Here is a 21,734-nt window from a genome sequence, read left to right as displayed (position 1 = left end):
GTCTAATTTGGGGAAATGGTATTTATAAGTTAATTCTATTCAGAATATTTTCAAGTTTGTGGAAGTATGTATTCTTAGAGCATATCAATATTCTGTTGAAAATAGAAAAACTATAGCTTGAGTTAAATTATTCCTGAGGACATTTAATACTGTAGAATAACGCTGTTAATTAGTAAGACTCAAAATGTGAAAATTACAATATCCCAATTTTAACACTTCTCCTTTCTTATCTGTTTCCATATACATATTATATATACATAGTTTGAAATTGCAGCAAGGTCTCCTGGTAGACTTTTCAGCATTTCCACAGAAATTTATAGATCTACTACAGCAATGTACACAAGAACAAGGCAAAGAGATTCCAAGGTAAATTTCATGGGGAATACCATGTTACTAAGCAATCTTAGACTGAATTTTCTTTCGAAGGACATGTTTCTTATAGCCAAGGTTTCTGCATGTGTTATAAATACCCCTGTCTTTAATTGGAATTTGGGCCCTATTAAATCTAAAATTTTTGATTTTCTTTATTAAAATCATTAGTATTATATTCCTTTGAATTCCCAAGTCTGGATAAAGTCATAGAAACTATTCAACATTTAACAAAAGTTTCCTTGTGCAGGAGTTTTTTATTTTTTAAATGAAGCATTAAAGTGAAAAAGAAAAAGAATTAGGTTCATCTGGTGTCAAGTTAAACATCTTTTCACTGTTCTTTTCCAAATGCAGTTATTATTTCTTAGAATTCTTTTAGAAAGCTTAATTTGCTTTTTATTTGGCACAAATACCAGTTTATAATGCATATTTGTTTTTATATTTATGTTTGTACAGAATTTAGTTTCTATTTAATTTAGTCTTTTTTTAAACCCTTAATTTCTGCCTTAGAGTCAAACACTAAGTATAGGTTGTAAGGCAGAAGAGTGAAAAGGGTTAGGCAACTGGGATTAAGTGATTTGACCAGAGTCACATAGCAAGGAAGATTAAGACTTGACACTCTATCCACTGAGCCACCTAACTGTCCCTGCTTTTGCATTTAAACAAATTCAAAATTATAATTAAATGTTAAATGTAATATATCAGAATGTTTTCAATGCATTTCCTTATTAAAATATTTGTATAATGAAACCTTGAACTACACCCATCACAGGGGAGTGCCTTTGATACAATGTCACATCTTTATCACTTTGCTAAATATTATAATTTGTAAATTTTCCTTTAAAGGTTTTTGCTTCAGTTAGTTTCTACAGCAGCCATTTTGGATCATTCACCTGTGTTTTTAAATGTAGTGGAGACAAATCCCTTTAAGCATCTTACACACCTTTCTCTAAAACTTCTACCTGGAAATGATATGGAAATAAAGAAATTTTTAGCAAGCTGTTTGAAATGTAGTAAGGTAAGGTTTGAATTTGTACTCTACTTTTCTGGGATGCATTTTCCTCATATGTAAAGTCAGAAAGTCCCTTCTGGCTCTAAAATTCTCTACTTTTGCGGTTTTTAAAATGAGTACAAGAGGACTATGTTAAAATATTCAGGAATTTGGGTATTTATGTCAGTGTACTTGGGGAAGTATAAATAGTGTAAAAGGCAAATTTTCATTTCATTATTTGAGTTTAGTTTAGAATGTTCTTTGTAGAGAAGGTAGTTCAACATAATAAAAAGGGGAATCAGATTAGGAGTCTTAAAAATGGTGCTCATCTGTCACCTGTCACCACTGAACTCTATGACTTTGAGCAAGTAATTGAATCTCTTGGGTCCTGAATTTTCTCAGTTGCCAAATATAAATAATAAAGCTCACCCTACTTGTTCATTTGAAATAAGTAAATGTGAAAATTCCTTGAGAAGTATAAATTGTTACGTAAACGTAAACTTCTATTTCCTGAAGATATGTATACTTTGCCATTTTTCAAGATCTTAATAAAAGCAGGCTTTTTATATAGCACTTTAAGGTTTGCAAAGCCCTCTGCACATATTAACTCATTTGATCTTAGAAAATAGTGTTTTGGGACCAGTACTTAACTAAATTGAAATTTGATTTTTCTTTTTTTTTAAATAGGAAGAAAAATTATCATTGGAGCAAACACTAGAGGATGTGACCAGGCAGTTTAACTTTACACAACAGGTAATTCAAGGTTTTACTTAATAAGTAACTTTAATGACTGTTTAATGATTCCCACTTGTCAGGCTCCTGTACATGTGCTTTAGTTGTCCCTACTGTAAAAACAACAAAATAAAAATAGTTACCTATATTTATACAAAGAATGTAAATTCCAGCTCATATCTTTTTCTCTATCCAAACATTCTTTTGATCTTTACTCTCATCTTTAGTCTTTACCCATGCCATTCCATTTGTCTAAAATGTCCTGTTGATTACCTCTTGTCCACTAGGACTGGGCTACAGAGGAGGCCAATCATTGATTCTAAATTAAACGAATGGTCAGCTGTCTTTATAGGTCATTTCTGTATGTTGGATATAGTTAGTTCTGGGTCTCTCTGTTGGCATCATTCATCAGATGTCCTTCAGTTCTGTATTAGTGCTAAAGTCAGTTCCTTTCTACATCTCCCATTAAAGGAGGGAGTTTAGAAATAGGGGTTGAGAAGATGGGTGGATAAAATTTGACAAAGAGGAGAAGGGCCTAAGGGACAACTTTATTTTGTTTTTTAAAGGTGGGAAGAGAATAGGCTAAAATTTGAAATGGTGTATCTTTAGTGCTTTCCCCTGATTTTAATTATTTCTACCCCTTTCCTGTCTTTGGCAATACCATGGTCCTCAAAATAACCTAGTGTCCTTGAACTGTCCAAAATCTCACCTGACTATAAGATACCCAAATCTGTCTTCCTCGGAAATTCCCCTTGCTATTTTAGATCCATCTTTTTCTCCTGTAATTAAACTTCCTTTGCTTCAGTGCATGTCAAGTATTTTAAGAAAGTAATTTTATTAAGCTAATCCTTGTGGAATTTGAATGTTCCTCTGAGAGTGTTTGTTTATAGACCCAAGTAAATTTCCAGTTAGTGAAATTCCTTGCAACATAGGTAGGGGAGCCACAGTAAAGGTAGAAAGGAGACTAGGAATACTCCTAAAACTGCCCTTTTTTTCTTTACCCTGCTATTTGTGGGGTTTTTAAGTACTGTGCTGTTATTAAATCTGGTTTTTCTAAAGTTTTCTAAAGCAATTGAAATAGCAGTCACTCTGGTGTGAAAACTACTTACATATTTGGGGTGCAATGAAGAGTATTGACCTGAAGCTAGAGGACTTGGGTACAAGGAAGGGGCCGCTTCTCATCAGGTTTATATTTCCTCATCTTCAACATGTGAGGAAAGAAGGATTATAATTGTATAGTTTAATTCAAGGTATACTAAGTACCAACAGTGTACAAAGTACTATGCTAGATATTGAAAATACAAAGACTGAAAGAAGACAGCTTTTGCCTTCAAGGTGTTTATGCTGCTTTAACAAGGCAGGAAATGAGCTGTAGGAGAACTTGAGGTGGGATTCAACATCTGCTGTTAATATTGACCTAATGTTATTAGTTCAGTTCTGTCATTTTAACATTTGTGTTTAATATTGTACAGACATTGTCAGAAAAGATCCAGGAATTAGATAAATTACGAAATGAATGGACATCACACACAGCAGCATTGACAAACAAGCATTCTCAGGAACTGACAAATGAGAGGGAAAAAGCCCTTCAGGTATAAATACAAAGGAAAAAAATGTAAAATTCTTGGTGTAGTAATTTGACTGCAATAATTTCAAAAATCCTTTTGGAAGACAAAGTTGAGTATTGTATAATTATAATGACTTAATTTGGTTTCAGAGGAGAGTTGGGAAAATACTACCTACCTTCATTTATGAGATTGATGAACTATGGATGGAGAATTTTGCTTTATCTTTAAAAAATGCTTTAAAAAACTATGATTTGCTGAGTAGGGGAGGGAAAAGAGATATATTTGGATATGAATATTATAAAAATGAAATGTATCCATAAAATAGAACTAAGCAATCAGAAGTGGTTTCGGAGATTCGGATTTCACAGTACTTTTGATGTGTATAGTACCTATATATACATTTCGAAAGTGTACTCTGATCTTGGCAAAATTTAAATGCTCTCTTAAGTACAACTTTGTGAGGGGGAATGGAAGCATTTTTCTGTCCTCACAATAATTTTTATGTTATTTTCCTTATCTTTTTTTCTTACTGTAGATCATTTATGTTCTACATCATTTAAACTCCCAAGTATTTCCTGACTATTTCTTATTCTTAGTCCAATGTCTCTAGTTTCTCTATTAATTTCCTTTTCTTATCTGTTGCAAATCATTATGTTCTTAGTAGTTTTCCTTGAGTTGAATCCCTATAAAACCAGTAGGCTCCCATTTTTCTCTTGCCTTCATAGCTAACCCTTTGAAACATGTTTCTTTTCTCGATAATCATTCTTCTCTACAGATCTTCCCTTCAGGCCTCTTTTGCTTGCTTTTTATTTCTAATTTGTTCCTTTCAAAAGTTCCTAAACATCTAGGTAAATATCAGGTTTGTTCTCATTTCTGAAGTCTTTGGGCAACTTCAACATAGTTGGTTGATCATCCTCTTCTTTTTTTTTTAACCCTTATCTTCTGAAGAGTGGTAAGGACTAGGCAATTGGGGTTAAGTGACTTGCCCAGGATCACACCTCTTGGAGGTGTCTATGTGCAGATTTGAAACCAGGACCTCCTGGCTCTCAATCCATTGAGCTACCCAGCTGCCCCTGATCATCTTCTTCTAGTGTCAGGAAGACCCAGGTTCAAATCTGACCTCAGACACTGTGTGACAGACCCTGGGCAACTTGCCTCTCTGTGCTTGCCTCAGTTTCTCTAACCATAAAATTTGGACAATAATAGTACATACTCCCAGGGTTATTGGGAGGATCACAGTGAGATATTTTCTAAGCACCTACCTACCATAGTCTGGTACATAGGTGCTTAATAAATCCTTTATGCCTTTCCCCTTACTAACCAATTTACTTGGTTTTTTGTCCTTTGTATTTTATTGGAAGTTTCTTTCCTTTTAATTCAAGATAGATTTCTTCAGTGCCATAATCTGAACCTTTTTCTTTTTTTTCTTTGCTCTACTGTTACTGCTTCTCCTTTCTTAGGAGGGCAAAATGTGCAATCTTTGCAGTTTGGCAGTGATTTCCAATAGGTAGTAATAGTGTGCTTCAGAAATATTATTATAAAATGCCCTAAATCTGTTTTGCCACCCAGTCACTATTGGTACCTGTGACAAGGCTTTTATGACATATATAATAGGGCATTTCCTTATTTTATTGTCTGTTTCTTCCTTCAATTCTCCTAGTTTCTCCATTAGAAATTTGGGTGCTATATTATTTGGTGCATACATGTTGATTAATGATATTTCCTCATTGTCTAGAGTCCCTTTTAACAAAATATAATTACCTTCCCTATCCCTTTTGATCAGGTCTATTTTTGCTTTGGCTTTATCAGATATCATGATTACCACTCCTGCCTTCTTTCTATCAGTTGAGGCCCAGAAGGTCTTACTCCATCCTTTAATTCTGACCTTGTGGGTGTCAACCCGCCTCATGTGTGTTTCTTGAAGACAACATATGGTAGGGTTTTGGATTCTAATCCATTCTGCTATTTGTCTACGTTTTATGGGTGAGTTCATCCCATTCACGTTCAAAGTTATGATTGTCATTTGTGGATTCCCTGGCATTTTGATAGCCTTCCCTAATTCTAACCTTTTCTTCTTTGGCTCTGCCTTTTAGTCCAGTGATTTACTTTGAATCAGTCCCCCTTGTCCCCTCCTTTGATGTTTCCCTTTTTAGTCCCTCCCTTTTTGTTCCCTCCCCCTCCCCCCTCTCTTTCTCTCCCTTTTTGTTCTCCCTCTCCCCCTCCCCCCCTTGGTTTTCCCTTCTCCCTACCCTTGTTGGGTAAGATAGAATTCAAGATCCCAATGGATCTGGATGTTTTTCCCTCTCAGAGTTGATTTCCCTGAGATTAAGGTTTAAGTACCCCCCCCCCTCTTCCTCTCCTTCTTATAGGAGTTTTCTTCCCCTCCCCTTCCCATGTGAATCTTTGTGTGAGAACGATTATTCTATTTGGTCTTTCTTTACCCCCTATTTATACATTACATTTTCCCCACATATTAGTATACATAGATTGATATAAATGTAGTCCTTATAGAAGAGAGTTTGAGTAAAAGAAGAAGATAACATTTTTCCCCTTTCCTTAATATTTACCTTTTCAGGTATTTTACCTTTCAGGTATCTTTGATTTTCGGTATCAAACTTTCCACAGAGCTCTGGTCTTTTCTTTGCAAAAAGTTGGAAGTCTTCTATTTTGTTGAATGCCCATACTTTCCCTTGGAAGTATATAGTCAGTTTTGCTGGGTAGCTGATTCTTGGTTGGAGACCCAGCTCTCTTGCCTTTCTGAAGATCATGTTCCATGCCTTACGATCATTCAGAGTAGAACTTGCAAGGTCTTGTGTGACTCTGATTGGCATTCCTTTATATCTAAATTGTCTTTTTCTGGCTTCCTGTAGGATTTTTTCTTTTGTTTGATAGCTTTGGAATTTGGCAATTACATTCCTGGGAGTTGTCTTTTGGGGGTTTAGTGTAGAAGGTGTTCTGTGAGCTCTGTCAGTGGCTGTATTGCCCCCTTGTTCTAGAATCTCTGGGCAATTTTCTTTGATTATATCTTGTATCACCATGTCCAGTTTGGTGTTTATTTCTGGCTTTTCTGGGAGTCCAATTATTCTTAAATTATCTCTTCTCCCTCTATTTTCCAGATCTGTCATCTTGTCAGTGAGATATTTTATATTCTCTTCTAATTTCTTGGTATTTTGGCTTTGCTTTATTAATTCTTGCTCTTTTACACGATCGTTGTCTTCCAGCTGCCTGATTCTGACCTTTAAAGCCTGGTTTTCCTTTTCAGTTTCATCACACCGGTTTTGTAGATGCATGAATTTCTTTTGCATTATTTCCAACTTTTCCTCCCAGAAGGCTTCCATCTTTTTGGTCATTTCTGATTCAAATTCTTCATAGGTTTGTGGAGAGTTTCCATTTCCTTTGGAAGATTTTGGAGCATTTTCTTGTATATCATCTTCTATCTGCTCTGTATTTTGTATTTCGGAATGTGTCCAAAGTCGCCCCTTTCTTCTTATTTTTCTTGGTATTTTGGGGCTTCTGTGCTTCTGTGGAGTTTGCCATCTCTGAATGTGGAGGGTTAGTTTTTCTTATCTCTGTCTGGTGTTCAGAGGCTTTAGTCCTGGGCAGATTGTCAGTTCTATGAGCTTTCCCTGGGTTAAACTGAGTATGCCTCACTGGAACTAGAATGGAAGGGTCGGACCAGGAGGCCACACTCTCACCCAGCTCTCTGGGTCGGGTTGCTTTCTGGAAGTTGCCTTCAGAATAGCTGGCCGTGAGGCTGTTTCGTCAGCCTGCGGGGGGATGGGCTGCGGCTTCCCGGAGCTCCGAGGGCAGGGACTTTCACTGAGACTTGGATAGCAGGATCCAGCCCATGAGGCTGTCTTGCCCACCCTGAGGGTTGCTGTTGTTTCAGACAAGCCTGCTCTCTTCGGGGGGAGCTCCGAGGGCAGTGACTTTCACTGGGACTCAGATAGAAGGCCCTGAGGGTTGCTGTTGTTTCGACCTTGCTCTCTGCCGGGGGAGCTCCGAGGGCTGGCATTTCCTTATTTTGAAGACTATAATTCTTAGCATGGATCATTATGTCAAAAAGAAATATCACAAGATGATAAGGTATGAATTGATTGTAATCTATATCAGCAGTTTGAGTGCTGACATTAAGGAAATTAAGTATCTATTGAAGTATAATTCCTAGCATAGAGAATTCTGGGAAGTAAAAATCATTAACTAAAATATTGAAGTAATATGTTTATAGCAGCTTTGACCTGTGAAATTACACAGGTTTCAGTTACACATTTTTTAAAAATAATGGGAGAGTTAATCTTTTCAAAAAAGAATTTAGGATATATCCGTATATACTTTATCTTTTTCATTTTGTCCTGTCCTGTTTTTGCTAATTATATTTTCATTTGTTTACATGTAGGCACAGGTTCAATCTCAGCAACAGCATGAACAACAGAAAAAAGACCTAGAAAGCATGCATCAAAGAAATATTCATCAGCTTCAGAACAGATTGTCAGAAATGGAGGTGGCCAACAAAGACCTAACAGAAAGGAAATACAAAGGAGACTCCACCATTAGAGAACTTAAAGCAAAACTCGCTGGTGTAGAAGATGTATGGAATACTTTCTTTTTGTAGTTGAAAACAGTGCTTTTATTTGGTAGATATTTATTTTTTCATTTGTTAGATGTAGTTGAATTATTCACTTGTTTTGGTGGGGTAACACATATTGACAATTCAGGGAAGATGTACAGAGATTCTGGAAATCATATTTAAAACGGCATTAATAGAGACTACTACTTTTTTTTCCTATTTAGTCAAAGTTCAGAGAAGCAACTGAGAAACGTGGATCTCTGAATTTGTAAGCACTTTGTTTCTTATAGCTATTTTGAGAAACTTGGAAAGGACACTGGTTTTGGAGTCTGAGAATCTGCATTCAAGCCAGAGCTTTGTCATTTACTAGCTGTGTAAGACTTTGTACAAGTCACTTAATCTCTGAGCTTAAGTTTCCTTATCTATAAAAATGAGAATGTTAGACTAGGTACTCAAGATTCTTCTCTAAATCTGAGATCTTAGGATTGCATAGCTCTCTGGACAGCATTGGTACCACAGAATTTTCCTACAACCTAGTCACTAAATTATTTTAGGTTTCCTTCATTCAAGTCAGCAGTGGAAAAGTCCTTTTAATTAGATTTGCACTGAATTACACAAAATTTTTTTTCCTACTCGTTAAAGAGTTAGGTATACTCTATCCCTGACCAGAAATCTATTATTCTTATATTTTTTCAGACATCATCTTAACTAGCTGTTCATTTGTCATATCTATTTTTTTCTTCTGCATCACTTGTCCTCAGTATGTAACAGTGATGTGAACACTACTTATGGTGCTCTGGTCTTCAGAATCTTGCCCCAAAGTTCATGATCTTTGGTACAGCATATGCTCCTATGTCAGTCATGAGAACTGGGTGGTCATCATCTGTTTTAACAAAGTCTTTGGAAATTCTCTCAGATACAATGTATGGTAGAAGAAGACTTTTCTGTTATTAATATATCAACAAATAGCTATTCTGGTATTTGATAACTAAAAGCTATTAACCACCACTGCTGTGTCTCTTCTGACCTTCCTGGATTTTCTCTACAGATAGTATTGTGTCATGGAGTTAAAAAGAGCTGCTTCTTTAGTTTCCGGTGTCCTCCTCATGGAAGAGGTCTCATATATCTTTTTTATTAACTTTTTGATTTATTTATAAGCTTTATTAAAGATTATAGTCCTTTTTCTCTTTTCTAATACTCTTCCACCTTCCAGTTTCCTGAGTTAGTTAGAATTAGAATTCCCTTTTATTAGTTCAGATGCTTTTTTGTTTTCACATTGAAACTGTCTTAAAAAAAATGAAAAAGATCACTTTATTCTTCCTATTAATTTGGAGACTTAACAGTTAAGTTAAAAAGAGAGTTAACAATTGAAAGTATTCATTGAGGCTCATTAGCTTTTCTTTTAGGACATCAGCCCTTTATTTGATCAAACATAGAAATCACTTGTCCATGGCAGAGCTGTAAACATAGCATAATGAATTCATGTTACTGCAAAATTATCCCTGTTCTCTTGAATGTGAGATACTTCATCTTTGTGGTTATTTTTTTCCTAGTAGTTCCAGTGACAGTTTTCTTATAATGTTCTTCAACTCCTGAAGTTCTAATCAAAAAGCATTTATTGAATGCATACTATGTCTTAAGTGCTAGGTATAAAATACAAAGAATGAAATACTGCTTACATTCTAATAGAAGAGATAAGAAGTACATTTATAAATACATGTAAAGATAAAAAAAATATAAGAGAAAGTTTGTGAGGGAGAATACCTGTGATCACCTTAGGAACTCCTTGATGCCCATAATAACATCCCTTACCTTCTCTCCCTACCTTCTTCCCTGGTTTTTAATCTGTTTTATTATTAATCAGCTATCTTTTTGATTTTTTCACTCTTTAAGTTCCTCCTGTAATTCAGGTGTTTTCTCTGTTTCTCCTTGTCAAGACCCTCCTTGTGGAGTCTTTTCCTTGAGCCCTCTTACCACTTGAGTCTTTCTTTAGCTCTAGCCTTCATTATTCTCCTTCAACTTCTCAAGGCCTCCTAAATTTATCCTCAAATTAATTTCCTGGCCGTTTCTATAATCTAGAAGACCTTTAAACCACCATTTATTATTGTTCAGTTATGTCTTCTTCTTGGTGACCTCATGGACTATAATAGCTATACATGGGGCTTTCTTGGCAAGGATACTGGAGCAGTTGCCCATTTCCTTCCCTGGTGAATCCAGTGAATTTTTTCCTGACTCTGCACTCAATGCTCTTAACAACTGAGTCAAAGCTATCTCTCAAAGTACTATTAGAGACTCTTATTTTCCTGCTGATGCACAATTTTCTGCTCAGGGAGCTAGAAGTCACAATCTTCTGGAGACTCAGTTTTCTCATCTATCATATGGGGATAACAGTACTCCTTCCTTTCCTACAAGGTTGTTTTATATATAAGGAAATTGTTTTGTGAATCTGAAATTGTGATTGTGTTGTAACAAATACTTCTTACTGAGAAGCAATGCCAAGATGTCAGAATATAGGAAGAACATCAAGTTTCTGCCTCCCACCCCCACTACTCCATACAGATCTAGAAAATGCACCAGGCCAAGTCATGATAGGGAAATAGTCATAGAGAGTTATTTTTCTAGCCCACTGGGGGAGACAGAGGTCTTCAGACATTGGGGATGAGATCTGGCCAGGAATACCATGTGCAGAACATTTCGGTATCAGGAGAGGCTATGTACCAGGGCAAATGAATGTCCTAGAACTATATTGGAGCACCTTTTGTTGCTCACTATTCAATTATGAGTCATCTATCAAGATCTCTATACAGACAAGATGGGGTAGAGAGTTACTGCTGACAGTTGAATGTGACTTTCATCTGAACTTGTCAAAGGAGAGAGAAGACTATACCCACTGTTGGGTACGAAAATAAATTTCAGTGGGAAAATAGAAGGGAAAGGGGAGATGGGCAAAAAAGGAATTAGTGTAGGTTAAGGGAAAGATTATTAGGCTTAAGAAAGATAAACTAAGAACATAGAAAAATAATGCTCTTTTTGGAGGTGGCAAAGAATGAAAATCTGAGGGAGTGCCTATTTGAGAATGACTGAACAAAGTACAGTGTATGGATGTGATGGAATACTATTGTGCTATAAGAAATGAGAGAAAAGATTTTCAAAGAGTTATGGAAAGACTTGTATGAACTGATACAGTCAAGTGAGCAGAACTAGGAGAATAATTTATATATTGACAACAATATTGTAAACAATTTTGAAAGAATTAGGAACTCTGATCGATGTAATAATAATAACAATTACTATTTTCTAAAAAAAACCCTTACCTTCTATCTTGGAATCAATACTGAATATTGGTTTCAGGGCAGAAGAGTAGTGAGGGCTAGGTAATGGGGGTTAAGTGACTTGCCCAGGGTCACACAGCTGGGAAGTGTCTGAGATCAAATTTGAACCCAGGACCTTCCATCTCTAGGCCTGGCTCTTAATCCACTAAGCTACCCAGCTGCCCCCTGATCAATGTAATTATTAACTATAATTCCAGAGGACTGATGATACATCTCATCCACTTACCAATAGAAGGTGAAGGACTCAGAGTGCAGAATAAGGTATAGATTTTTTTTGCACAAGTCCAATGTGGAAATTTGTTTTGCCTGTAAGTTTGTTTTGATGATAAAAAAAAAGTTTAAATAAATATTATAAAAAGTGAGTTAATCCAGATAAATATGTTAGGTTTTCAAAAGTTGCTTAATGTTGAAATAATAGTCTCCTAAGAAAAGTCTTATTATAGGAGGTCCTGGGTTCAAATGTGGCCTCAGACACTTCCTAGCTATGTGACCCTGGGCAAGTCACTTGACCCCCATTGCTTAGCCCTTATCATTCTTCTGCCACAGAAGGTAAGGGTTTGGAAAAAAAGAAAAGTCTTATTAGTTTATTCACACTTATTGGCAGATTTCTGTGCCTTTTCCTTAATTTAATTGTAAGGATTCTTTTTTATAATAAACCTAATTACATCAGGTTTTTTTTATGATCTCTTAAATTGCTTGTTAGAAACTTTTGAGGGATTTATGTTTTCAAATTTGTTATTTCTAATTAGAATCAACAAATATTTATAATCTTTGTGTTTTAGGAGTGCCAGAGGGCTAAGCAAGAAGTCCTCTCTTTGAGACGAGAGAATTCTACCCTTGATGTTGAATGTCATGAAAAAGAGAAGTACATCAATCAGCTTCAAACTAAGGTAGCTGTTTTGGAACAGGAAATCAAGGATAAAGACCAGCTAGTTATAAGAACAAAAGAAGCATTTGACACCATTCAGGAACAAAAGGTACGGTATTAAAAAAAATTCTACTAATAAACATTAGTAAATTATATGTTTCTCAAGGAGCACAAGGGGCTCAAATTTAAATATTTTAAAATTCAGGTGGCCTTGGAAGAAAATGGAGAGAAGAATCGAATACAGCTGGGAAAACTTGAAACTACAATAAAATCATTATCAGCTGAACTTCTTAAGGTTTGTTTTAAGAAGTTTTAAGAGAACTTTTTATGTATTATATTAAGTTCAGAAGTGTATCTGATGATACTATTTCACAGGCAAATGAAATTATCAAGAAATTACAAGGTGATATGAAAACACTAATGAGTAAATTAAAACTGAAGAATACAGTTACAATTCAGCAAGAAAAACTACTGGCTGAAAGGGAAGAAAAATTGAAAAAAGAACAAAAGGAGGTACAAGATATTGGACAAGCTCTCCAAAGTAAAGAGCAAGAGGTAGTTAATATTTAATAATTTTCCTGAATTTTATTTATGAAAAATTTTAATGATAATGTGCTATAAATTGTAGTAGTTGTTAGTCATGAAATTCTGTGTTGGAGAATTTAAAAATATTTCTTACAGAAGAATGATTGGATTCAAGTTAAACCAACCTAGAAAGAATGAAATTGCCCTTTTGGTTTGAAAAGCCAGTTATCTTGTCTTAGCATACATTATGTCTTCATGTTTTTCATCACTTCATTGGGATAATTTCTTTAGCTTCTGAATTACATTTTAATTTTTCTTATACATGATTTAACTATACTGAAATATTTCAGGTAAGCAAATTGCAAGAACAGTTAGAAGCTACAGTACAAAAACTTGAAGAGAGCAAACAGCTTTTGAAGAATAATGAAAAATGTAAGTTTGTTGAATGAAAATAGCTAATGCATATATGTATATGTCGTGTTAAGGTTTGGTTTCCTAGGGATCCACTCCTATGCCACTTTAAAAACAGTCTTTCCAGTTCTCTTTTGTACATGAAGATTATACTTAGATTTATTTGCTCTCAAGGAACTTATTTTCTGAGGGGAAACAACATGTATTATAGGGTATATACAGAAAAATTAAAAAATTAATATGTGGTTATAGGAGGAATATCCTTTTTAGATGCAGACTAATTTCTCACTTTGCTGTTAGGGACTTGGCTTAAATGCTGTGTTCTTCATGGAGCTTCTATTCCTTTTCTCTTCTTCTGGATTCCTAAAACACTGTGTTACCTTACATTCCACCTTCTGTTTCACTGTTTCATTTCTTGTAAGCCTAAACTCTTTATAAATGGAGACTGTATGTTATTCCATTGTCACTACTTGTACACTGTAGTATTTCAGTAAATATTTGTCCAGTAAGTGAAAAAGTATTGACTATTATTTGATAATTAAAATTTAAAATAAAATCATGTAATTTTTTTCCTAGTCAATTTCTTTATTCTGGATTTTATTTTACAAAGGAGTCAAAAGAAATAATAATTTTCTAATTTTTTTCTAACACATCTGGAAACTGTCCAGACTCTTCCTTTCATTATAATCTCAATACTTTTTGTCACTGCCTTCTTGGCATTGTCAGGTGACTAATATTTGTTAAATCCTTTAATGTCAGTAAGTAAGGGCATCTAGATGTGTTTTGTGTAGGGAGATTATTTAAGAGTGATTCCTTTTCTCACTTTTGATCTCCCTAGCCATAGGTATTTCTTTACTTTTTATTGTAGAAATACTTCTTTTAGAAATTTATTTAATCCTTTAAATTTAGGATTTGAAATAATGTTTATTTTGAAAATACTTTAGGTATGATACAGGTATGTTACAGATTATACCAAGTTGTGATCTCTCCACCCCCCTTTAAAATTCTTTCTTTGAAGAGATAGTCCTCTGGGGGAAGGAATGGGAAGGGAAATATTGGGGAAGATAGGAAATATAAAAACAAAAGATATTGGGGGGGGGGATTTAAAAGACAGCTTCCAAAGAATGTGAAGGTCTGAACTTGTCAATACCCCACTTTCTTCCCATTCAACTCCATTGGCTCCTCTTCCTACCTCTAAGATAAAATATAAATTTCTGTTTGACCTTTAAAGCCCTTTATATCTTGCTTTCTACATGTCACCCCACCCCAGGCTTTCCAGACTTCTTATACTTTTAACCCACCAAGCACTCCAAACTAGTAACACTGGTCTCTTTGCAGTTCCACTAACAAGACACTCCACCATCTCTTGGTGCTGGGCACCGTGCTTGAAATGCTCTCTTTTCTGTCTATCTTCCCTATCCCCTGTCTCTTGGCTTCTATGAAGTCCTAACTATTTTCTTCTCCAGGAAACCTTTCATGATCGCCCTCATTCTAGTGCCTTCCCTCTATTGATTATTTCTATTTCATCCTATAAGATAGCTTTTTTGTACATAACTGTTTGCATGTTTTCTCCTTCATTTAAAGTATGGGCTACTTGAAAGCAGGACTTTTCTTTTACTTTTATATTTTTAGTGCTTAACACAAGTGCCTGACACACAGTAAGCGTTTAAGAAATGTTTATTCACTGACTGACTGAACTTGCTACAAGTTTCAGCTGTAGGTAAAAGCTGACCTCCACATGATCAGCAAATCAGAACATACATTTTTACTTGGAAAAATCTAGATGATCCTATATATCTTTGTTTATACATTAGGAGAGTTGGCAATGTTTTTTTTTTCCCAATTCAAAAGATTATTTTGAAGCTTAATATAAATTTTAAGTGTTTTTGAAAGAAATATAAAAATGGATGGGCAAATGTTTGAATTTAATTTTTTTTTTTAATGAAGTAATCACATGGCTAAATAAAGAACTAAATGAGAATCAGCTAGTAAGGAAGCAAGAACTATTGGGACCCTCCACCACTTCACCTGCTCAACTTAGCAACAGCACTGTCAGAAGTGGAATTTCTCCTAATCCGAACATGGTAAGATTAAATTAATATCAGAGAACTTTCCTGATAGTGTCAAACACTGATCCCTTAAGCACTTTTACTTGGAAACTTCCAAGTTTACATTAATGAATACTTTTGTGGTTTGTTTATTCAGCAAGGTTCAAATCTATCTAATTGTATTATAAGTTTACATAAACATCTTTTCCTATAAGAATATTGTTGTTTATATTATCAGTTGCTCGGCTCATCTTCTGATCTACCCTTTTAGTAACCCTCTTACTAAGGATCTCTTTTTACTGATGTCATTGCTAGCTTTTTGTGACCACTACATCGTTTTCTAGATGCTCACTAACCATCTCTTTATTGAGCTGTTCTAGAATTTTCCCAGGAATCAAAGTCGTCATCCATTAGTTTTCAGATTTCATCACTTTTCCATTGAAAATCAGGACGTTACCCTTGTTGAGCCCTTTAGTGCTTCTTCCATTTTTCTTGATATGTAGCTGACAGTGGCTCAGCAGTCACATCCAGTTTTTTCAGTATTTGAAGATGAAATTCATCTGGGCCAGGTGATTTGAATTCATCAAAGGTGCTTGAACTCTTCTCCTTGTTGATATAAACTGTCATCTCCCCCATTGGCCATTTTTCCTTTTCCTGTTCATCTCCATATTTACACTTATCCAGGTTCATAACTTCACAGTCATTTTGGACTCTCCTTCATCTCCAATATCTGTTCAATAGATGAGTCTTAAGAATTCTTCCTCCACTGTATATCTCTATTCTTTTCTTCACTTGCATGGCCATCATCCTATTTTAGGCCTGCATTGTCTTTCACAATAGTGCAATTAAAATAATTCAATAAGGGTTTCAACTTGCAGTTTCTCTCTCAGCTCTATCCTTTAACTACCAAAATAATCTTCCAGGAGAATGCAAACTTTTTGAGGACAGGAACTATTTCATTTTTTTTTGTCTTTATGTCCCCAGTGTTGGTACATAGTAGATCCTTAATGCTTATGGAATTGTGGGAATTTGAATTCCTAAAATACTGAATCCTACTATGGTTTACAAAGAACAAATCTTTATCTTTATCTCCAGATCCCACTGTCCTATTAGTCATCTACCTTAACCTAACATCCTACTTCAGGTATGCCTGCCTTTCTACCATTTCCCCTGGAATTTCCGTCTAACAAGCTTATCATTATAGACCTCTGTTTCTCTTGCTCATTTCATATTTTGGTTCCCCCGAGATCCAGGTGACCCTGCATCCTTGGCCATCCTTCTTTGTATTGGTCATACCTTTTTCTATTCTGCCCCCTCCTTCCCTTCATTAGTAGTACAGTCAGAATACGTTTTTTCCCTTCATTGCCACTTCTACCTCTGTAGCCAACACTCAGCAATCTCTCCTTTCCAGTTAATCCAAAATTATCATCCCATTCATATTGGGGGGGGGGGGGGTTGGGTTGTTATCTTCCAACCTATCAGGCATTCTTCTTTCTCACTGAATTCTATCTCAATTCCTTCCTTCATATTAGAGAATTTCAGTGTACATGTTGATATTTCCTCAGATATTCTGTTTTCCCTATTTTTCCTTCTGTCATCTCCATTCCACAAAAACATGGTTGTACTGATCTTATTCTCCCCAGGTGTTTGACTTCCATGTTTATGAACTCTGTAGTTGCCTTATCCAATCGTAACCATTTAAAATTTCATCTCTGCCTTGACTTTTCTTTATTCATTATTTTGGTGACCTCCAGTCTTTCTACTTTGAGAACTCATCACAGTCTGTCTCTAGCCTTTTCTTCTAGGCCTCTTTCATGTTGCTCCTTTAGATACACTCCACATTTTACTGGGTATGCAATGGTCTACTCTATGTTTTCCAAACTCAACATTCTATCTCTCTCTTCTATGCCTTTAAAGAGGCTTTTTTAAATGCCTGTCTTCTTTCCTCAACTTCCCCTACTGAACTCCTTGGCTTCATCCAAAACCCATCTCAAGAACAGTCTCTTTAAAGCATAGTATGATCATGGATTTAGAGCTGGAAAGTTCCTGGGAAGCCAGCTAGTCCAATCCCCTTGAGTTTATAGTTAAGGGGAATAAAGCCTAGAGAGGTTAAAGGTTTTGACTAGGATTATACAGGGAATAAAAATAAATAAGGGATTTTGTTACCTAGAGCCTCTCACTATAAATCCCATGCTCTTTCCACTGCCCCTAGGAAATATTTCTGATTATGCAGTTATTAATGTATTCTCCCTTCTCAATTTAATGTTCTTTGTTTCTTCAAGGATGTAAATGTCTTGAGTAGAAAACTACCTTAAAATTTTCTTTGTATCCTTAATAACTGCCCCCCACTCCGGCCTAAAATAACTGGTTACATTTGCTTTTAGGACCTTACTGTAATTTCCCTTTAAAAACAGTTGGCTGGAATATGGAATGTGTTATATAAGTAAACTAAAGCTGTTATTGGTAAACTAAGGCTGTTACTGGTAAATCTATGTTGTAGGCAGTGGCTAGAAGGCCTAAAGCAGTTTGGTACACCACTGAAACAATTTATTCTATGAGGAGAGATAGGGATAGGAAATAAGAGGTAAGAAAGGATAGTAAATCTCGTAATCCATATACTAAAATATCTAAATAAAACCCCCTAAATCTAACTGCTTTCTTGCAGTGTCTTTCTGCCAGAGCAGACCTCCTTAAGCTTACTCTCACTATTTTAAATAATATTTCTCTATCTAACTAATCTATGCTTATTGATGAACCTTAAAGTGATAATGAACTCCTTAAAGTAATATGAAATCAAACTGTCAGATATAACTGACAGAATCTCTTGGCAGAGAGACACTGATAAGACCCTGCTCCCAAGTTAAAGAGAGTGAACAGAGTCCCTCTGACAGCACCTCCCTTCAGGAGAAAAGCTCTCCAGAATCAGACTTTAACTTTCCCAAACTCTCAAAAGTAATTCTCTCAAAAAACACTTAACTGATCTAGTTTGTCTGAAAGAATGACCCAGCAACAACTCTTCTCCCAAGAAAGTCAGAGCAATTGGACCCCAGAACTAACTGCTTTTCCTCTTTTGTGGAGGGCCTCTTAAAGAGACAGAGGAGGGCAAGAGCTATCTGCTCTGTCTCTTAAAGCAAACAGTGATTAATAAAACTTCCTATAAGATAGAACTTCTGCTCTTAATGAGACAGAATGAGCCTAGAAGAACTCCTTATAACAAATACCTAGAAAGGAATAACATGAAAAGAGCCTAGAAGGAAAGACTGGAGCTAGATTTTGATAATCTCTAAAAGTGGAGAGGTTAAAGCTAAAATAATAGTTAGGATAGATGGTAGTAAGGCATAGGGAAGGATGAAATGTTAATGATTATGATTATATAATTAGATATTAGTATATGTTTTTTTTAAGTGTTTTAAGTGAAGTAAGTTAAATTTTAACAAGGGGAAAACAAGACAAAATATTTCATTCCTTAGAGAAAAGAGCTGAAACTAAATATCTAATGACAATAAAACTAGTGTAAATTAGTTACAAGACAATCAGTTAAATTGTATAATTACCTACAATAGGGTATTGGGTTTCTCTCTGAGCTATTCTGGATTAAGGAATGAGCCAGACATTGTAGACTGGTAGATTAGGCTAGACTTTAAAGCCTATAACCGTGTTGGCAAACTCATGGCACACATGCCCTGCCTCTGCCCAGTGTGAGCACTTCCTCCCCCTGCTCTCTGGGGAAATTTGGGGGTTCACAGGCAGCCTGAGGGTGCAGTTTGGGCACATGATTTCTAAAAAGGTTTGCCATCACTGGCCTAAAACTTGGTCTTGGGGTATAGATAGGGTAAACTATGTATCTTGCTATTCTTTGGGTCATATAAGTGGTATAGTGGATATACTGGTGAATTTGGGAGGGAGGAAGACTTGAGTTCTAATCTTGCCTCATACATTTACTATTGGCATGTCCCACAACTAACTTAACCTCTGAGCCTCAATTTCTTCATCTGTAATAGGGATGAGTTTAGCACCTACCTCTACTTGTTATTTAGTTTTAGAACCTTAAAACTGCACTAAGATTTGAGATACACTTTATTTATATGTAAAAACACTTTAAAAAAAAAACTTTACCTTCCATCGTAGAATCAGTACTGTGTATTGGTTCCAAGGCAGAAAAGTAGTGAAGGCTAGGCAATGGGAATTAAGTCACATGCCCAGAGTCACACAGCTAGGAAGTATCTGAGGCCAGATTTAAACCTAGCACCTCCCATCTCTAGGTCTGGCTCTTGACCCATTGAGCCACCCAGCTGCCCCCATGTAAATGGCACTTTGCAAAACATTAAAGGACTTCAAAATACTAGCTATTATTTCTACAACTTGCTAATTCTGCTTACTGGGTAAGTAATATTAAGTAATAATACAATTTATAGCTTTTCTTTTCCCTTAATGATAATTTCCTGCCTTCTACTTTTTTTTTTTAGCTTGATAACAGACTACCTCTTCCAAACTGTGGAATTGGCTATACTGTCCCTTCTACATTTACTTATCACAGTACCTTTCCTCATTCTATAGCCATGAAGAACACTGTTCATCCAGTTTCTGGACCAAAGGTAGCCATTTTATTTCACTAATAATTAGATGGAGGTTTTTGTGTTTAATAAAAAACAGAATTGAAGACCATAGCACAGTTCTTATATTTTAAACAGTACTGGAATGTTTCTTCTTGGGCTTCTTTAACAAGATGAATTATATCGACTAGAAGCTGGTAAATGCTGTTATAATTCTAAAGCCTAATAACACCTTTCTAGATAAGGCATTCCATGGAAAGAGGACTCCCAGTAAAATGAGAACTGACCGTGTGACATTTAAAAACATATTTATGCATTCAATGTGTGTGTGTGTGAGTGTGAGTGTGTGAGATCTGTTGCCTAGGTTAATAGGATGAATTAAAAAACTCACTGTACATTGGCAACGGAAGGATGTTTGTTCTTTAAAGTAAATACTGTGATTTTTTTAAAAAAAACCCTCACCTTTCATCTTGGAATCAATACTGTGTATTGGTTCCAAGGAAGAGTGGGAAAGGCTAGGCAATGGGGGTCAAGTGACTTGCCCAGGGTCACACAGCTGGGAAGTGTCTGAGGCCATATTTGAACCTAGGACCTCCCATCTCTAGGCCTTGTTCTCAATCCACGGAGCTACTCAGCTGCCCCCAAATACTGAGATGCTTAAGTGATTTTTATCACCAAATTTTTCCTTTGAAAATGTACCTTTGACATTTTGATTCATTATCTAAACTTTTAATTTACATGCAACTTTTTGGGAGCTTAACCAAATAGCCAAAGTATGACCAAGATATACTAGAATCACCTGCTCTGAAGATATGCCAAGTGTGACCTTAAAGTAACAAGATTTATTTAATTGTATGGCTTGTTGGGAGCAGAGGTTAAACATAGCAGGGGTTTGTTTCATCCTGTAGCAATAATTTTTTCAAGGGTCAGTCACTAAATCTTGTGTTAGAAATTGTGATGAATTAAATTGTACATGTTTTTTGAAATAAAAACAAATTACTTAAGACAACATTTTAAGTTCACTATGCTAGTGATACACTTGAAATATTAATAAGAAACATAGGGATGAAATGTTAAGAGTTTTTGATAGAAATAAAGTTTAAAGAAGGCAAAGAAGATCATGGAATCATAAAATTTCACAATCAAAAGGGACTCCCATAATTTTCTAGTTCAATTCATACCTGTAAAAATTCAGGAGGCATTTTTTAAGCACCACCAATGTGCAAAAGAGCTACGACGAGAGGCAAAAGACAGCCCTTACTCTCCAATGCCAGAATGGTCTGTTGAAGGAGACAACAAGCAAACATACATACAAATAAGCTTTCAGAGAAAACACAGGATTATATATTTGATAATGGTGATGTTATAGAGCCACTGGAGTTGATTGAGTAGGAGAGTGACATGGTTAAACCTGCGCTTTTGGATAATCACTTTAGTGACGGAATGGAGGATGAACTGGAGTAGGGAGAGATTTGTGGCAGCAAGATCTACCAACAGCCTACTGCGTAGTCCAAGTGTGAGGTGATGAGAGTCTGCACCAGTATCTGAGGATAAGAGGCCTTCCTTGGCTTATGTCCTTTGTAAAGCTTTAGCCTATAGGATTATATTTATCCTTTTGAGCCCTTTGATACCTTGCTATTCCTTAGTCTATGGTACATCTCAGATTGTGCCTTGTTTTCACCTTTTCGGTCACAAATTTTAAGACATAGTAATCACTTCTTAAAGTTCCCATCATTTCCACCTCCTGGCAAAGATACTGCAGTGATTTGC

General features: G+C 35.7%; 1 protein-coding gene across 1 annotated transcript in view; it reads left to right on the top strand.

Moving 5' to 3' along the window:
• SASS6 (SAS-6 centriolar assembly protein) overlaps positions 1-21,734 on the top strand; it is a 39,757-nt gene that overhangs the window by 10,742 nt on the left and 7,281 nt on the right. Inside the window, exons 4-14 of the mRNA XM_007485222.3 lie at positions 262-366; positions 1,216-1,387; positions 2,048-2,113; positions 3,565-3,684; positions 8,057-8,248; positions 12,342-12,536; positions 12,633-12,722; positions 12,803-12,982; positions 13,303-13,384; positions 15,311-15,447; positions 19,878-20,006. Coding sequence (XP_007485284.3) covers positions 262-366; positions 1,216-1,387; positions 2,048-2,113; positions 3,565-3,684; positions 8,057-8,248; positions 12,342-12,536; positions 12,633-12,722; positions 12,803-12,982; positions 13,303-13,384; positions 15,311-15,447; positions 19,878-20,006 — 1,468 coding nt within the window. The remainder of the gene's footprint in view (positions 1-261; positions 367-1,215; positions 1,388-2,047; positions 2,114-3,564; positions 3,685-8,056; positions 8,249-12,341; positions 12,537-12,632; positions 12,723-12,802; positions 12,983-13,302; positions 13,385-15,310; positions 15,448-19,877; positions 20,007-21,734) is intronic.

Source organism: Monodelphis domestica, chromosome 2 (genome assembly GCF_027887165.1).
Source record: "Monodelphis domestica isolate mMonDom1 chromosome 2, mMonDom1.pri, whole genome shotgun sequence".
Classification (NCBI taxonomy): Eukaryota; Metazoa; Chordata; class Mammalia; order Didelphimorphia; family Didelphidae; genus Monodelphis; species Monodelphis domestica.
Note: the sequence above shows the minus strand (reverse complement) of the source record. Positions and strands in the feature narration are given on the sequence as shown.